Here is a 19627-nt window from a genome sequence, read left to right on the forward strand (position 1 = left end):
GCTAATGAAATGACTCTCAGAGCCGCTGGAGATGCCATTCGTGTTCATATCATCATATAGTGAGATGGCAGACGCTGAAAACACAGTGAGCGTCATCCGCGCTTTAGTATGTGTGTAGTAAACAAAACAGTGCGCCGCACCATTCGCCATTCATTCATTGCAGAAATCATGGCACCTTATGCATGATATCAAATGCTTCCGCAGATTTATAGTATTACTATAGCATTTCACCTGAGCATTGCGAATCACGCGTATGGCCATGATAAGCGCTGAATGAATGACAGGCTTTCTGTTGTAACATCGCGCATAAGGATGACATCTAGTGGAGAAGACTAATGATACGATTCACGTTAATCAGATCTTGTTTTAAATGTGTGCTGAAATAAATACCGGAAAAGATCGATTCGTGACTTTTGAGAATCGATATCTAATCGATGTCATTTAAAAAAACGATTAATCGGAAATTTTTTATTTTTTTTTGCCCAGCCCTACTTTCATGGCTGTGATGTATATAAAGCATATTGTCAGTGTTACAGTGAGCTGTATGTTAAAACCATAATTTTTAAAATTAGGACATAGTAATGTCCTTTATCTCGAAATTGGACAGCTTGCTCCACAGTGCCCTCCATCGCTCCACACTGATTGTTTAATTGTTTGTATTGGATGATGGGGTTTACTCATGTCCTCTTTTTGTTCATAATATGTAAAAATATTTACTAAGTAAACTAAAAAAGCTAATTCTATCCAATCAGAGAGCCTCCCCTGTACCTTCCTCCATCCCCAACCAATCACAGCATTGTGTCTTTACTATTTACTCTGTTTACATGTTTGCTGTGTAAATGCAGCTCTTAAAACATGCCGTTTTGTGAGCAGCCGTGCCACTTGGTTTAAGCATCATTTTCTTTCGTTTGGCCTGCTAACAATGCGAGTATGCCATGTCAAACAGCCATGACTGAGATAATCATTAGATAGGACAGACTAAAAACCAAATAAAGTAAATAGACACTTTACCTTTGGCCAACCATTTCCAGCTGCGCAGAGGTCTGTGTTATCTGCATTTACACAGCCAGCATGTAACATACAATTAGGAGTTTAGAAACAAACCATAAAAAGTGGCCTAACACACAAATATAATTTTGTATCCTACTCATGATGATGAATTTAACAAATATATCTTCAAAAGTTGTGTAGTACAAAGCAAAAAGGATCTCTGTCTTGTTTTTCAGTACAATGTCTATACATTCTTAAATCAAGATGCATTTACTTGAGTTAATATAAATTAAGTTTACTTGAAACAAGAAAAATATCTGTCAGTAGGATAAGACAAATAAACTTAATTCAAATGGAAACAAGTTTAATTTTCTTACTCCATTATAGGGGTGTATGGTACACGTATTCATACCGAAAATATTCGGTACAGGTCTTTCGGTTCAGTACGCATGTGTACCGAACAAATACAGCATTGTTTTAACCACTGCACGAGTGGAACTTCATTGGAAACTTATAGTTTTATATATTGTTAATTTTGATAAGAAACAAAGTCTCATATTTCAAATTATGTCCATTTGTTTCTGTAAATCCAAATGATAAATGTCGTTTTGGTGCTTTTTGTTTTGGCATAACAGATTGCTGTATAAATGCCTCAGTTCAAACGTCAGCACGGAGCGCGATCATCCCTTCCTCTTTAATATTAGTTTTAATGCGAAATAAACATGAATGAACATCTCATGCCTCACGTAAGCGCTCAGTCAGCTTGTAAACGAAACGTCACGTTGCCTTTTATTTACCTCAGGCAAGTCATCAGTGCCCATAGCTCATTAGTTACTTTTTTTTTTCATTAGTACAATTTTTTTTAAGTTAAGTGTTGATTATTATATTTAAAAATAAAAAGTAATTAAATTTAAGTTTGGGCTCTGTTGTTAATTGTAACCCTATATTTCAGAGCATAAGCTGAGGTAGATTTTTGTCCCTAAGAAAGTGCCTTTGTTCAGTAAACCAGTGTTTAATAAAAAAAAAAAAAAGCAATTTTGTTTAGTTTTTCCCCCTGCTGTACCGAAACCATACCGAACCGTGACGGCAAAACCGAGGTGCGTACCAAACCGTCATGTTTATTTACCGTTAACACCCCTACAGGAAGGACTTTTTATATTATGTATATTATGCTTCCCAAGTAAATCTATCTTGATTTAAAAAGGTTTAGATATTTGTACTGGAAAACAAGCAGTATTTAACAAGATGTTCTTTTTTTTTTTTTGCTGTGTAGGGTAAAATCAGGTTGTGTGAACATATGTAAAATGCTAAAATAGCTGAAGAACCATGCAGCTATTTTTTTTTTTTTTTAGTTTAAATTGTACTGATAGACGGTTCCCAGATCAGTGTGCTCACCAAGGCAAAGTACAGAAGATTATGAGGGGTCCACAAGAGAGGGATTAGCATACACACACATATGGACTTTGCACGCAGAAAATGACTTTGTGAAGGTTTTACTAACATTTAGGGGCTTCCAAACCCTTCTTATCAGATTCTCTGCATACAATTTCTATTTGTTTACTACGATAACGCTCTAAAACTATGCATTTTTATGTCTGCAACATTAGTTAATCCTAACGGCTAATGCTGGATGGAAATCATCTTTGCCCTGCAAACGTCTCCTGTATGTTACACCCTCACTGGCACCAAAGCCGCTCCAACACAAAGTCTCACTTATTTTAGTGAAGGCTGTTGTGTATGCGTGAGCACAGTGGATTATTTTCGCAAAGGAGGTTTGCTTTTCTCCACTCTAGCTTTTGACAAGCGCCATGTGGTTGACAGACAACCTCCGGCTGTTTCCAGCAGTTACTCGCTCAAATAAGCCTTGCAGTGTCACCTGACTGCTCCAACTGGATTGGCCGTATTAAACGGCAGGGCCCTCGAGGAGGGGCGGGGCTTCGGGGGCGGGAGTCAGTGAATGGCGGTTTCTATGGTGACCAGCGGTCAGTGATGTGGCCCTGTACTTTGATCCGGTTCAGCCTGAGGAGATGGTCACATTTGAGAGCAAGAAGCTAGCCGTACGCTTCCTTCTCAAAGAGATGAAAAGCCCATGTGTAGTTTATAATTAAGCCCCATCGGTGACTTATTTTATGCAGAAGTAATCTGCGTGCATGCAAGCTCATGCATGCATGCATGCGCGCGTTCAGAGGCACAAGAGTGGGCGTGCTGAATAGACAAAGTCTGTGTCTGATGATAAGGACTCAGTTGAAGGTGGGTGGAGAAGGACAGAGGGCTGGTCGGGGTGGATATAACAAGACATTAGAAGCAGTGGGAGCTGGCATGCATGCGTGCAGGCGGGAGGCTGCGAGTTCTGCAGCAGAGACAGTGAGCGTAAACATGCGTAACACTGCCAAATACACTTTCTGACCTACTTCAGCTCACTGGGAATACACTGTATTGTCTGGCCCCAGACAGTGGCTGTCTGTAAGGCCTCAAACCTCAAATCCTTCACCAAACGGTTCATTCCGCTGCAGCAGAGTCACCCTTAAACATGGGTCTTGGAGAAAGACGGTGAGATGGAGAGAGATCAGGGTGGGGGGGGTTGTGAAATAATGACCAGAAGACTTTGCTTGGGTAAATCTGCACTGGGGTTGAGTTTTAAATAGCCTGGAATGCACAGTGCTGGAAATGGGTGGCAGTTCAGCGAGCTCGGCCTGCTTTACTACAGCGCGCGTCGCATCACGGGACAGCAGCTGTATGTGACAGAGGAAGTTAGGGTCTCCTCACTGTGCATGGATGGTTTCACTCCAGTAGCACAGACTAAGGCCCTGTCCACACGAGCGTGGTTATTTTTAAAACCGCAGCTTTTTCTACGCGGTTTGGCCGTTCGTCCACACGCAAACACAGCGCCTTCTGATTGGCCAACATGGCTTTATGGTTGAGATTATATCGCCACCTGTTGGTTTGGCATGCTCTTGACAGTGCTTCATAGCATGCGTTTGCGTTTTCATGTGGACGGAGATTTTTTTTAAAACGGAAGAAGGAAAAACTCTGTTTATAAAAATACCCGTGTACGTGTGGACATGGCCTAAAAGAGGGTCTGCATGTGGCTTGTTGGGCCAAGAGGAAAGTTTTTTTCCACTTAAATAATCACTCGTGATGCACCAAAATGAATTTTTCACTGGATCACTGAAATTAAAGTATTCATTTAGCCAAAAATAGATTTTAAGTGTGCTGTGCTGAGTGTTTTGTTCATTCATGATAAATTAAACTATTGTAGTATTCGGCAACAAACTGCCACTTGATATTTCAGCCAAACAAATTTGATGTATTATTAGCATCATTTTTGCTTGTCAAACTTCTTAACACAGTGCATCACTTGATACACAATATATCAGTACCGAATCATGTTTTTAGTGTATCAATATTGGTGAAAATTTTATATTTAATTATTTTTCTCCGTTTTTACATTTTACACTTTCTTTGCCACCATCTGAGGCTCACATAAAATTAATGCTTAAAAACAGTAAGAATTTATTAACACGGTTAAATGTAATCTTTAGCAACTCTCAAAATAAATATCTAGGCCTATTTTTTATACTGTATATTATAATTTAGAATAAAATAATTTAAAAAATTTAGAATAAAAACAGGAAATCTAAAAATAAAATCTAATTTAAAATATTAACAAAAACTATAATAGTATACCACTGATACTAAAATAACACTAATTGTAGCATTTAAAATGTCAGATTTGAGTTAATATCAGCCATAAAATGACAGGTTAACAGAATCGTCCAGAATTGGCCAGTGCATCCCTATCAAATGCTTTTAGGCTCATTTTTTAGGAGTATGTAATAGCCAGTAGCTCGTGCATCACACAGTGAGCACCCCTTTGTCAAACACAAATAAAGCTTATTTTTGGATCTTCTTGGCTTCTCTCACTGGACTTCATCCTCTCTGTGTGATGTCATGGGCTTCGCTGGAGCTCCTAGCTTGATTGCCTGAAACAAAATGGTTGCTGTATGCAATAGAAGCCAAAGGTCATGTCAGGGCCACCTGTTTGGAGTGACAGCTGAGCGCTGCTTTGCCAAAGGCCTCATATGCCCCCCTCCTCTTCCCCGTTAACCCCTCGTGTTCATTCCAATCAAGCACATTTCTTGATTTGCCTCGGTCTCTCAGTACTCCCTCACCTGCTGGAAAATCCAGCCGAAACCAGTGATAGCTGTGTTTTGGAACATGATCGCTGGTGTCTAGCTGGCCCAAGCTCAGTCAGGTGCCCAACAGCTGGTTGTCCAGTTTGAACCATCTTGCACCAGTTAGAAACCAGTTGGCATGTTGTACAACACAGATTCTGGTTGTAACTGGTTTTTCTGTTTCACTATTCTTACTTTTCTTACTTGATATGAAGAATTGCAGTACACTTTTATAGTTCTTGTAACATTTTATAGGGCTTATATTTTTAAATGACCTGGTAATTTAATATTTATTATTTCGGGTTTTATTTTTTTGCCTGGATACGATTGCAGAGCACTGATGGACACATTATAATCAATGCAGGTCCTTTGAAAAAGAAAGTGTGCTGCAAAATAATTTGTGATGAAAACAAGATGGAGGAAGGAGGAGAGCCACCCAAAGAGAGAGAGAGAAGGGAGGAAATAGTTCAGCAGTAGAACCAGTTTAACCAGAAACCTTCTCTGGGTGTACCCTCTTGTCAGGAATCCTCCTCCCGGTTCTTGGAGTGTTGTAGCCCCCATCCCCAGCGAGACTCTTCTATCCTGACACCTCCCCCACTCAACACAAACACACATACACACGCTGAAACTGATACAGGAACAGTGTGGTGTGTAGAGCCAGCAGAACGCGATAGCCCCATGAGCAAACACCTGCCCACAATCCAACACTTGCCTGTGCCTGTGCTTTGACACACTCTTGCCTCAGACACACACTCTTTCTTTTTCTTTTTTCAGTTTCCCTGTCGTTTAGGCCTTCTTAATAGCATATACTAGCAAAGTGTGCAGAAGTCTTTCTATTTCCTGTCATGCTTAGTTATATTTATTTGTTTGCATTTTTACATGTTTACAATTTATAAGTCATAATTTATTTTTTTAAACGTATTCATATGTATTTTTGATGAAAATGTCCTTTAAATTTGGTCAGTATCTTGTCATGTAATAATCAGTACTTTTTGTCATTGTTATTCTTGACATATACACTTCCGTGTAGTGGTCGACCGATATTGGTTTTTTGACAGCCGATGCCGATATCTTGGAAAGCAAGGTGGCCGATGGTCGATATAAAGCCGATATAATTTAATTTATTTTAATTAATATTTAAGAAATTTGAAATCATTTGAAAATTGATAAAAAAAATAAATGTGTTAAATAAACATACTTATACTTTAGATGACAAAGTATTTTTCACAAATAAATAAATATTTAATAAAAATATAATTAAAGAGGAAGTAAACATTATAACCAACAGGGCACTCAGTATTCTGGGAAGTTTGTGTGCATTAATCATATTTTTTCAAATAAAGCCAAGGTAACATTCATTTTACATAGCACACAGTGAAAATGACATGAATATGATAGTGGACAAATGCATAAAGCGCAGCATAATTTAAAATCACGAGTTTAAAGTTTGTTGATCGCGCATCTCTAGTGAAGCTGAACTCTCCTCCTGTCAGCATTCAATTCACACAAGACTGACCGTCACTCAGAGAACATGCGATCATGCAGGATACACATGCACACTTCACAAGGTCTCACAACTTAGACAGAACTGATAACGACAACCGCGAACAAGAGGGAGAATGTGAGCACTGTGTGCTCAGGCACTGCTGTTCTCAGCGCCGTCAAAATAAAAGTCCGCCTCGAACGCGGCCAAACAGGAAAACTTATGGGCCGTTGCCGATATTTAAAAAATGCCAAATATCGGCCGATATATCGGCCTTGGCGATATATCGGTCGACCACTACTTCCGTGTAAAAGTTTTTTAAATATATTTTTTAAGAAGCCTCTTGCTCGCCAAGGCTGCTTATGCAGTAAAAGAAATGCAGTAAAAACAGTAATATTGTGAAAAATTGTTGCAACTAATTTTTTTATTAATGTTGTAAATTTTTATATATCCTTGTGATGGCAAAGTTGAATTTTCAGCATCATTACTCCAGTCTTCAGTGTCACATGATCCTTCAGAAATCATTCTAATATGCAAATTTGGTGCTCATGAATTGTATTATTTATTATTAATTTATTATTATTATCAATGTTGAAAACAGTTTTACTGCTTAATATTTGTTTGGAAACTGTATTTTTATTTTTTTCAGAACACTTTGATGAATAAAAGGTTCAAATGAACAACATTAATTTGTAATAGAAATCTTTTGCAACATTATAAATGTCTTTACTGTCACTTATGATAAGTTTATTGCATCCTTGCTGAAAAAAGTATTAATTTCTTAAAAATATATATAATTGACAACAAACATTTGAGCAATAGTGTAATTCTAAATGAGGAAAACATTTTATTCAGGGTAAATAACATTTTAGTTCAAATTAATCTGTAAAGTAACAGTCCAAACTTTTATGATTCCTCTTCTAAAAACATTGTTCGTGCATTGTTACAGATTTCTCATCAGTTTTCTCATCATATTTTCACCAACAATATGGTTTGAATCTAATCTTTTAATTATCATTGTTTTTGTCTCATTGCTTTTTGACAAAATCAAAAAACCTCAACATGAACACAAAACAAAACCTTTATCAAAAGCTTTATTAAGAGAAGACACAAAAGTGCAAAAGGGAACAAAATGGGGAACTCAAACTTGTACAGCAGCATGAGCTCCATCATGCTGTATCTCAGTAGCTTCGTTTCTGTATAAAATGTGCACTCTAACCCACATCACATGAAAGACTGTCAGACCCACATATGTTTTTCCTGACTGGATAATTTGGTATAAGCCTGTTTTGCGCATCCTGACAATCCTAAGCTCCATCCATCTGCCTTCCATCCATCTCCATAACGTCATCCGCCACTCCATCCTGTCTCTATCCCCTCATCTTCACGCTCTTCTGTCTCCTTTTGTTCCTGGGTCCTTTAATACCAGCTCTTGTGATATGCTGTTGCAGTAGTAATGTTCCCTACAGATCCTGCACTCACCAGAAAGGAAACTTGGCAGTGTGTGTGACTTTGTGTTATGTGATGGCAGCGCGTTTCAGTTTACCAGCTCAACAAGAGGCCTGAGGCTGGATCTCTCCTGTTACCTTTACACTACAGAGAGCACATCTGAAATGATGTCACTCTTTCTCATGTGGCCTTTTCAGGTCGCTGTCACTTCCCGGACCTCGCCTCATGGGAAAACATGCTCTGAATCCACTATAGCCTGAAGGATTTCTCACTTTAATCCTGAAGGAAATACACCTCACGTTCATTTTCATGCTTACTCAGTGACTCGGCTACCTTTAACTCTTGTGTTAATGTGAGCTTTTTTAAACATAACACACGCTTTGTTTATACGGCTTTCTTGCGGTGTAACACTTTGCGCTTTGTGTAGTAATTGTGTGTTTTGTTGCTTTCAGTATGAGCAGAGGTCGCTTTCCCTCATCCTGCGCCCGTGACCCTGTGGCTCCATGACCTTGTGACGTGTTTAGCCCAGACCTTAAAATGGGTAAATATGCAAAAGACACCTGACACTACTGACTCCTCTGTCTGTGTGTGTGTGTGTGTGAGAGAGGTTGCAACATAGGTGTTGGGTTCAGATGTCAGGCCGATGACAGATCTCTTAATCCATACACTGTTAAAATGTTTCTAATTTTTACAGGAAAAATGTAAAGATGCTTCAGTAAAATCCAGTTAATTAGTTACCTTACCATATATGGTGCACCATTGTAAATGGTTTAACATAGCATAAAATGTCATTTTAAATTACTGTAAAATGTATAGTTTTTACAAGTAAATTTCTATATAATTTACAGTGAGAAACAGTAAAAGGACATTTCCAGAAGTTTCTGCACATGTTTTTATATTTTATGCCCTGATGGTATTTTTTCTTAGTGTGTATATGGCCATTTACCATAAACTCTGGTTCATCATCTGGATTTCCATTGTACCACCCGTATTATAATGATTGGTATATTAAAGGGGTCATATGATGCTGCTAAAAAGAACATTATTTTGTGTATTTGGTGTAATGAAATGTGTTTATGCGGTTTAAGGTTAAAAAAACACATTATTTTCCACATACTGTACATTATTGTTTCTCCTCTATGCCCCGCCTTTCTGAAACGCGTCGATTTTTACAAAACTAATCGGTCTGAAAAGCGAGGTGTGCTCTGATTAACCAACTATCCAGTGCGTTGTGATTGGCCGAAAAGCTCAAGCGTGTGACGGAAATGTTACACCCCTTACCATACTGTGATGCCCTGTCCGACTGGAGCGATGATTCAAAAACATGAAAACCCATAATAAATGAGGCATTCGTTGCATCCAGTGGGGACATAATTACGGATTATAATGACTTACACTGTCTTTTTACGCGTTGCTTTTAGGTAGGCGTGGCTGACTCTTAACTTTTATAAAGAATATCTCTTTGGATTTGAGACTTTAGTCTTTGCAACTTTACAGATCTTCTTTATGTACCAAGAGCTTGTAACACTCCAAAGAGAAAGGAAAACTTGAAATCGCATCATATGACCCCTTTAAAGAGTTAGTTCACCCAAAAATGAAAATTAGCCCATGATTTACTCACCCTCAAGGCATCCTCCTAGGTGTATTTGACTTTCTGTTTTCAGACGAATCCAATCGGATTTATATTAAAGGTCCCATATTGTCAAAACTGAAATTTCCTGGCTTTTTTCATGATAACTTAGGTCTAGGTGCTATGTAACCACCATATAAGTTTCAAAACAGTCAGTCCACAGTAAAATGCACACAGCCTGCATAAAGTAACTGTAATTTTTCACGAACCGTTGTGACTTCCGTAAAAATATATATTCTTAAGGACATAAAAACCTAAAATAAAACTCCAGAAAGGTGTAAAATATGGGACCTTTAAAAAATGTCCTGGCTCTTCCAAGCTTTATAATGGCAGTGAATGGCAGTTATTTTTCAACAGTCCAAAAGAAGACTGATAAAGTGCATCAATTCATCATGAAAAGTGTCCCATACAGCTCCAGGAGGTTAATAAAGGCCTCCTGAAGCAATTTAATGCGTTTTTGTAAGAAAAATATCCATATTTAAAACTAACAAACAGTAATCTCTAGATTTTATTTTACAATGTAGGCATAAAGTATTTAAAATAAAATTAGTATTTTACTAGCACATCTGTGTGGATAGTCAGGAGGTGTTGCTCAACCTCCATTAAGAGATTAGTTGACCCAAATATACTCTGTCATCATTTACTCACCTTATTGTCATTAAAAACATGAATGACTTACTTCTGTGGAACACAAAGGGAGATATTTTGAGGAACTCTGGCAACCAAACAATATTGAACCCAATTGACTTTCTTTGTACAGACAAAAATAGATTTTTCAAAATACACTCTTTTATGCTTCACAGAATAAAGAAAATCAAACAGGTTTGGGATGACATGATAAATGATGACAGAATTTTAATTTTGGGGTAAATTATCCATTTAAGACCCTTAAAATATTCCTCACAGTGCGCATGTTGGTATATAGACAGAGCATCTTTATTTAGATGTCAGCGCGTTGCAGATTAAGATGCTGATTTTCCAAAATTAGACCGAGAAAGAGAGGAGTGGTTGAGTGAGTGAGATGGAGGATGGTCTGTAAGATGGAGGATGATAACAGGGAAGAACAGGGGAGCTCTGCAGTATAGAGGAAGCAAAGGAGAAGAATGGCTCAGCATTCCCTAGAACTTCCCAGCCACCACACCAAACAGGAAATACACAAGTTCCCCGCTTTCTCTCTGGTGGAACAGAGAGGGAGGGGGGTCAGACTTTCCATTCCTCTGTGTACTTATGAATGAAAAGAGGAACAAAACAGTCAAGAACACTCTGTATGAAAGCATAAATCTACTGTGAGCATTCATGCAGTATGGGGGCAATCCTTGGGATTTGAGAATGTTTGAGAATGTTTATTGCTGTGCTCCAACACCTAGTGGGGCAATCCCAGAATCCATTGCAACAAGCTCAGTGAAAAAAAATTGTGGTGGAAGTTGGTTATTTTTTCATTTCGACATTGTAAGGATGCTGCTTTGAGAAGGTATTGGACCAGAGCTAATATTTTCTTCAGAGTTTCTATGGATGAGCCTATATGCCTCTTTTTCTGATTCCTGTTGTCCTGTTGCTTCACCTTGAAGTGTGAGTGTATAAAAGAGAGTGATGGTCCAGGGCAGATGGACTCATCATTATCCAGTGTTATCTGTTCCCAGTAGGAGGGAAGGTCTATATAATCCCCACACTCCCATTAACTAAGACACTTTTATAGCCTGTAGATGTAGGAGGTCATGTGCTTGCCAGGACAGTGCCTTTTAGAGCATCAGCACTCCCTTTATTCCATTTATCCTTTTTGTTCTTTACATGTATAAAGTGTCTTGAATTATTACTGCTTACATTACTGTTATTATTGCTCTTATTTACTTTACATAGCGTTAACAAAATTTTAAACAAACCGGTGGCCTCATAGCAACACCTTGGCATCCGCTCCCACAACATTAAAACACTGCAGCAGCATGTTTTTGTTTACTTGTAAACTACTGTTCAAAAGTGTGGAGTTAGTAAGATTATTTTTAAAGAGAATTAATATTTGTATTCAGCAAGAGCACATTAAATTGATCAAAATAACAGTAAAAACAAAAAGATAAATGCTCAAATAAATAAATGAATTTTCTCTTCATAAAAGAATTCTGATAAAAATGCATCACAGTTTCCACAAAAATGTTAATTAGCACAACTGTTTTCAAGCATTGATAATAATAAGAAATGTTTCTTGAGGAGCAAATCAGCATATTAGAATAATTTCTAATAGATCATTCATGTGGCATTGAAGACTAGAGTAATGAAATTAAAGATTCGGCTTTGCCATCCCAGGTATAAATTACATTTGAAAATATATTCAAATGAAAATATATTCAAAATATATTTAAAAAAATTGAAAAGTTATTTTAAGTTGTAATAATATTTTACAATCTTACGGTTTACTGTATTTTTTATCAAATAAATGCAGGCTTGGTGAGCATAAGAAAATTATTTCAAAAACATTTTAAAAAATCTTACCGATCACAAACTTTTGAATGGTAATGCCTATTGCTTTTTGAATTATACTTTTGTATTCTGCGTTTAACTCCTGCCAGTTCATTTAATTTTCTGCCTCTCATATACCAAATATCTTGTCATAATATTAGTCCTATGAGCCATATGATGATATGTTTAACTGTGATGTCCATCTGTCATTATTAGCTCCAGTGGCTAATGAATTACTGTCTTTAAGCCTGATCCTCTCAATTAGTCCAAAGATGCTTGGCTAATAACAGCTCATTAATCTCAGATAATCTCTGGATCTATGCTGTATTGCCATCTCAGCTCACAACACTTATATCCAGCATCTGTGAGGCTGATAATTGTATTGAGGCTTTGCACACTCTAAGGGGGAAGTCGTGGCCTAATGGTTAGAGAGTTGGACTCGTAACCCAAAGGTTGCGGGTTCGAGTCTCGTACCAGCAGGGATTGTAGGTGGGGGGAGTGAATGTACAGCGCTCTTTCCCACCTTCAATACCACGACTGAGGTGCCCTTGAGCAAGGCACCAAACCCCCAACTGCTCCCCGGGCGCCGCAGCAAAAAACAAAATGGCTACCCACTGCTCCGGGTGTGTGTTCACTGCTGTGTGTATGTTCACTGCTGTGTGTGTGTACTTTGGATGGGATAAATGCAGAGCACTAATTCCGAGTATGGGTCACCATACTTGGCCACATGTCACTTCACTCACTAAATGATCATTTATCCTTTTTATTCTTATTCTTCTTAAAAATACTCAATAGGTGCGTTTCCATTACAGATTTGCTCAAAACTTTTGCAATATTTTATAAATATCGATAAATCTATCGCAAAATGGTGGCATTTCCATTAACCAATGTTATGCGACTAAAACGTAATTTTTTCCTCTCGCGATAAGTCATGGCGACAGATGTTGGTAGGTTTACGTATATCGCAGCCACCGCATTAGCCATTATTTTTAATTGAAGGAGATGTATGCGTGTATCTTTAGCAAAGCAGAGCGGAGAGCCACTTCTGCGATGGTTACGTGCCGCGCGCAGCTGGTATAATCACAAGCATTGACTAGAGTTGCCGCGATCAGCTCTGTTGGCTGTGTTGGAGCCATAATGTGCCGCAGACATGTGCAGTGTAAATAAGGGGTTATCCATCCAAGCATTAATGGCAAGGAAAGCCCCTTATACTTGAGAATGGCCACATATGGTGGGTTTCTTGGAGGTTATAGTAAATTAAAGAATGATCATGTGATTTTTACGTATGCCAGGTGACCTGTAAATGTGGGGGAAAAATTTTTTTCCATTGCAGCTTTGCGATTATATTCCTTTTTCAAATTGCCTAAAAAACCACCTCATGCATGCGTAAAAACTTTTTTTGCGATATGTAGGAGTTTTTGCGAAATTGGCGCGTTTCCATTAGGTGTATTTTCAATTTTCAATTTCAATTTGTGCAATTTGAAGGGTAACGGAAACGCAGCTAATGAAATCAGGTTTTTTTCTTTTGAAAGAAATGAATGCATTAATTCAGCACGCAAGCATTGAAATGATCTCAGTGCATTTTTAAATAAATAAATTAGCACAAAGATACACATCGTTGGCTTTAAGTGAAACTTTTTCGGTGTCAGGCTTTGAGGGCCTGACAATGATAGCGATCTGCAGCAACACATTGACCAGATGTCATTTGTTTTCAGTGAAAGTGGATGGTTTCTGTCAACATAAGCAACAGCGACCATTGGTGATGCAATTTGGACGTGTTCAGAGTTGAGAAAAGTCTAGCTTAATGCAAATGAGAAGCAAAACTATAGAGATTTCACTAATCTATTTGAGTTGTGGTCATTTGAAGTAATTCAACATTTAATTCATACACTAGTAATAATCGTTCATTTTAATTTTGATATGATGCATAGCAATGCTTACTAGCAACCTGGTGACCTGAGGTGTAAAATCTCTGTCAGTGTAAAAGGTGCATTACACTGCAGAATATGTGCATCTCTTTTCCTCAAAGCTGAATCCTTATAGAAATGGAGGATAATCAGACTCCTCCGTCCTCACTTTTCCAACCAGTGGAAATACATGTGCAGAGTTTGGGATGGTGGGAGCGGGGAGGGGGATTTCCTACCCTCCCCCTCCAGCAGAGGCGATCACACCCTGCTACAGGGCCACATGCTTAGAGCAAGAGAGAGTACAGCAGAGAACCGTCTACCCTCCACTGCTCTCACAGCCACTTCCTGCTTTGCCTCTCAACCCAACCCCCTACTGTTCTTCTCTTCACAGCAGAAAGACATTTCTACGTTTCTCCCGTGTGGACATGCATCCAGTCTCTCGACTCTCTTTTCCAGTCCTCTCTCTACACTTTTCTCACATTGCACTTTTCTCTCTGTGTTTTCCTCCTTCGCTCTCACGTATGTGTCGTTCATCTTTCTCTCCGTCGTCTCCTCACCCTGCACCACCCCCCTCACTGGGATGGGCCTCTCTCGCTGAAGTATCACACTCCCACAGCTGCCTCAAACAGTCCACAGCCAGTTCTTTTCCTATCTTGACTTTTAGACAGCACAATACATAGAGCTCAGTTCAAATTGAGATGTTTGTGGGAAGAATGTCGCTTTTTAAATCCAATATGTACACTGCTATTTAAATGTTTGGTGTCATTAATTTGCATTAATTGGATGCATTAATTTATCAAAAGTGAAAGTAAAGGCATTTATAATGTTACAAAAGATTTCTGTTTGAAATGAATACTGTTCTTTTGAACTTTTCATTAATAAAAGGATCCATAAAGTATTATGGTTTCCACAAAAATACTAGTAATATTGGTAATAAGAAATGTTTCTTGAGCAGGAAATCAGCATAATAGAATGATTTCTGAAGGATCATGTGACACTGAAGACTGGAATCAAATTCAGCTTTGCCATCACAGGATTAAATTACACTTTAAAAATATATTAAAATAGAAAATGGTTATTTCAAATTGTAATATTACTGTTTTTACTATATTTTTAATCAAATTAATCCAGCCTTCATGAGACTTATTTCAAAAACAAAAAATCTTACCGACCACAAACTTTTGAAGAGTAGTATACATGCATATAAAAATGTCACATCCAAATCACATCCAAACCTCAACAGAGCCTTCTCAAAGACTTTCTTTTAGTCTTTTTGGTCAGCCATTGAAAGAGACTTATATCCATCATGCATTTACAAACCTAAATAAAAATTTGCTTTAATATCAGGGCCTTTTGCAGTCTTAGCATAGTCCTTTTAATGTTCATAATATAGAGTTGTTGTTGTTTTTATTCGTTTTGTCTATTTGAATGTAAGAAAACAATTAAGAAGCACATGTGCTAAAAGAGGAAGTTGACTGATAAAGTTGCTCCTGTAAAACGCACTACAGCTGCTGCAGAGATTAACTGTAACCATTTAGGCAATGATAAGATGATTTCCACATGGCCTCCTTTGCATATGAGAAAAGTAATTTATTAATGGGTGTATCTTTTAAAATTTGTCATATTGAGTTCTGTGTGAGTAACAGATATTCTCTGTTCTTAGAAATGGAAAGTGCCTCCCCTGAGAAGACTGTCAGCAGTGCTGTTGGTGCTGCTGATGTGAATGAACAGTCTCATTTGTCAGAAGAGGCTATGAACAATCAGTCCTCCACACATATACCAGAACCAGTTGAAGGTAAGATGCCACAGTGGCTCTAAGAGAGACAGTTTATCCAAAAAATAAAGATTCTGTCAATAGGGCCTTTCGCACCTGAACCGCATTTGAACCTTTTCATAGTACCAGAACTAATTGTGGAACTACCCACTTTTTGGCGTTTTCGCACCGCCGGAACTGGGTGCGATTTTAGTACCGGACTGCCTTTTTCGAGAACCAAATTAGCTCCTACTCCGGAGCAGGGTCTAACCAGCACAACTGGTACTACCCGTGAGTGGGAATAACGCGATATCTGCCTTTGATCTCGTTGGTATCTGTTCCACTTCGAGAGGTCAGAACTGTCCGTCTAGACTGCGCTTATTTCACTCCTCCCCTAACTGCAGCCGCCTACTCTTGCCTACATTTCAGGTGAGGCGAGGCACATCTCAAACAAGCCTATTGTGTCAACTTATTTTGCAAGTATGGAGAACAGCGATAGATGGACGGACGCTGAAGTGCAGGCACATACTAGCAAATGTAGCACTGCCAGTTGTCGTTGGAGATTCTTAGTCTTCCTTTCCGTTCTTTCAATCGCTTTACGTATACGTCGACATTCCATGTCCATTATTGTGAAACCCGCGAGACACAACAAAAACACAGCTCCGATCACAGCGTCCTCCATCCTCCTGTTGTTAACGTTGTTCTTCTTTGTTTCTGTTGTTGAACGCCGCTCACAAATGACGTCGCTGTCGACCGGCTTACATCACTTCCTAGTCCACACTGTCGGTGCAAATGCAACCCTTTAAATGGTACTGGGAAATAGTTCGTGCAAAATCGTCCCAGTACTTTAGTACTGTACATTTAGTTCTGGAACTAAAGCGGTGTGAAAGGCCCTATTATTTACTCACTCTTATCTGATTTATAGAAGCAGACTGTGATGGAACAGACAAACCAGAACATGGAGATGATGATGAAGGTGGAGTTAGAACAGAGGAGGAGCTGTCCTCTATCAACTCCATGATGAACACTGTGATGAATGTGGGCCAGATCAATGGAGTTTATTCTGAGCCCACCAAAATATCTCCCAGAAATTCAACCAAATCCCCTTCTGTCAATCGTACTGGGAGAAGAAATCAGGTATAGCGGCAGTTGTTACATATTATATTATGGTTATATTTTAGTGCTGTCAAATGATTAATTGCGATTAATCGCATCCAAAGTAAACGTTTTTGCTCACATAATATGTGCGTACTTTGTATATTTATTATGTATATATAAATACAAACACATGCATGTATATATTTAAGAAAAATATGTAATGTTTATATATTAAATATATTTACATATAATATAAATTATATTAATATAAATATACATGTAAATATTTTCAAAATATTTACTGTGTGTGTGCTTTTATATATACATAATGAATATACACAAACATATATTATGTAAACAAAAACTTTTATTTTGGATGCGATTAATCATTTGACAGCACTATTATATATATGAAGGGTTCAGATGCAAAAGCCTCTAAGTGCCGTTTGAAATTTTTTTCTAAAATGAAAATTTTTATCAGAATCTTGTGTGTAGGTTCAGTAATTTCACTTTAATGGCAATGAATAGGTTTTTTTTCATTGCCATTAAAGTGAAATAACTGAACATAAACATTGGAGCCTGATAAAAAATACTAATTCACCAGAAATAGTACTTTTTGCCTACTATTTTATGAATACTGTTAATTCAGACATACTATACTACTTTTTCACATGCTAATTTTTGCCTACTGTATAGTTGGGAAGTATGCAATTTTTGATGCAGCCCAAATCTCTAAGACCAAGGTTAATCTTCAATAACATCTTTCACATTAGAAATAAAATGCAAAATGTTGCCTCTTTAGCTCAAGTGATGCTACAAAAGGCTGGCCCACATTCTAGAGTAAGCAAACACGTGATTGGCTCGTTTACTCATAAGGTGACACTTTTCATTTCTATACATGCCATATTTAGTCATACGAATTCTCCTGTTTTTCTACAAGTGGTCCGTCTCGTCTCCCTCGTACTGGCAGTTACATAAACTCAGCTAAATGAGTGGCAACAAATGGTCCTTGCGCTTTCTCAATCCCCCCTTTGTGAGAGCCGATGCTTGCCTTATGCCTTCAATTAAAGTGTGGGATTTGACTGAAACACTTCTCTGTGGAGAAAACAGGTGTTTCAGTCCCCCAGCCCCCTCTGGTATCCCATCCCACAGCCCTAACTGTATTTCCATACGCTGAGAGTGACTCTGCACCGCTGCTCGCCTGCAGAAGGTCTTACCCATTGAATTAGTGATGCTCTTCCTCAGCCAGTGCTGTTGTTGTCTGGAGAAACAGGTGGAGAGGCCACTTGTTGCTCCATGTGACGAGAGTGCACAACCGCTCCTGCTGCTCTGACACATACTATCTTCATCAGGCAGGCCACATCCTGCATCTGTTTTACCTGTTGTGTTTATCTCTCACTGGGGGACAAATAAACGACTCACTGGGGTTTCGGAGTCATGGGGAGCCAAATGTGTTGAGGAGCCGTATTTTTGTTTGATTAATACATAATTACTTAATGTGTTTTCAGGGTCTATGACTCTCATAAGATGTAATAGTTAAAAATATATAGTTAGTTTAGTTACTAACTATATATAGGCACAATATGATTTACAAACATTTTGTTATGCTGAACGTATTACAAAAATATATTTATATTTTTTTAAAGAAATGGTTAAATGGTACAGATTGCACTGTTAAAAGGCTGCAATGTTTTTGAAATCTAGTCAGATATGTATATAAAACTTAGGGATGCACCGATAGGATTTTTTTTGGCCGATGCCGATACCAATACCGATTTTAACAAAAACCTATTGGCCGATTCCGATACCGATACCGATATTGGTCAATTGCATAAAGCAGGGCTTAAAAAAAAGAAGAAGAAAAAAAAGATTGGTTCACTCGGAGCAGAATCGGTATTTGAACGTTTCTGTTCCTGCGTTCCTCTGTGAAACCGGTTTGAGTAGAAAACATACTGGTTAATAATGTTATTTTTTTAACTTTTTCTTTGCCAATAATAATAATAAAAATAATAAAGTACAGCGGTTAATTTACTCAAAAAAAAATCATGAAGAGTCTTGAATGATCTCTCTTAGTCATAGCCAATACAGCATCATCTTTTCTAGATTTACCAAAGACTAAATGTATTAAACAAAAGAAAAAACTGTCAACGCAATAAAAAGATTATTTTTTCAAGGTATTTTAAAATGTTTCTGCACGGATAGAAAAAATGCTACTCCTATAAGCGCTAAATTAGTAGGCTGTACGTTGCATTTTATTATTACATTCAGAAATAATGTAGGCTAAAATAATGGTAAATAAAAGCAAAATTACAAACACAATTAAGCTATTTTAGTTCCCTTCTATCCACAACAAATCCTCTAAAGTTGTATTTAGGCTAAATATAAGGGTCAAGCCGAAACGAATTAATTTAAAAACGAAACTGAAGCCTACCTCCCTCATTCTGCATGAATCCAAATGTTTCAGTATTCGCGAAGTATCTGGATGCTAACCTATTATTTATTATGTAAACTATAGGCTTTGTTCTTCACTCGCATTAACGACGTAAAACATCCTTCACATATAGGCTATATTAGCAGTGAGGCGCTGGTCACACTGAACGGCACAGACTGTACTACAGACTATTTAAATTGAGCAGTGTAACTTTTTATGTTTCTTTAACTGTATTTTATTTTGATAATGAACAGGCTGCG

General features: G+C 37.9%; 2 protein-coding genes across 2 annotated transcripts in view; both read left to right on the plus strand.

The window, feature by feature from the left end:
* Positions 1-19627, plus strand: part of LOC107722578 (ras-responsive element-binding protein 1-like) — a 45737-nt gene that overhangs the window by 9712 nt on the left and 16398 nt on the right. The window contains exons 2-4 of the mRNA XM_016530990.1: positions 8550-8638; positions 15749-15880; positions 16764-16975. Coding sequence (XP_016386476.1) covers positions 8635-8638; positions 15749-15880; positions 16764-16975 — 348 coding nt within the window. The 5' untranslated portion in view covers positions 8550-8634. The remainder of the gene's footprint in view (positions 1-8549; positions 8639-15748; positions 15881-16763; positions 16976-19627) is intronic.
* The window catches only part of LOC107722501 (serine/threonine-protein kinase RIO1-like), a 33108-nt gene continuing 31475 nt past the window's right edge, over positions 17995-19627 (plus strand). The window contains exon 1 of the mRNA XM_016530866.1: positions 17995-18007. The gene's annotated coding sequence lies outside the window, so the exon portion shown is untranslated. The remainder of the gene's footprint in view (positions 18008-19627) is intronic.

The sequence above is a fragment of the Sinocyclocheilus rhinocerous genome, unplaced genomic scaffold (assembly GCF_001515625.1).
Source record: "Sinocyclocheilus rhinocerous isolate Xijiao unplaced genomic scaffold, SAMN03320098_v1.1 scaffold541, whole genome shotgun sequence".
Lineage (NCBI taxonomy): Eukaryota > Metazoa > Chordata > Actinopteri > Cypriniformes > Cyprinidae > Sinocyclocheilus > Sinocyclocheilus rhinocerous.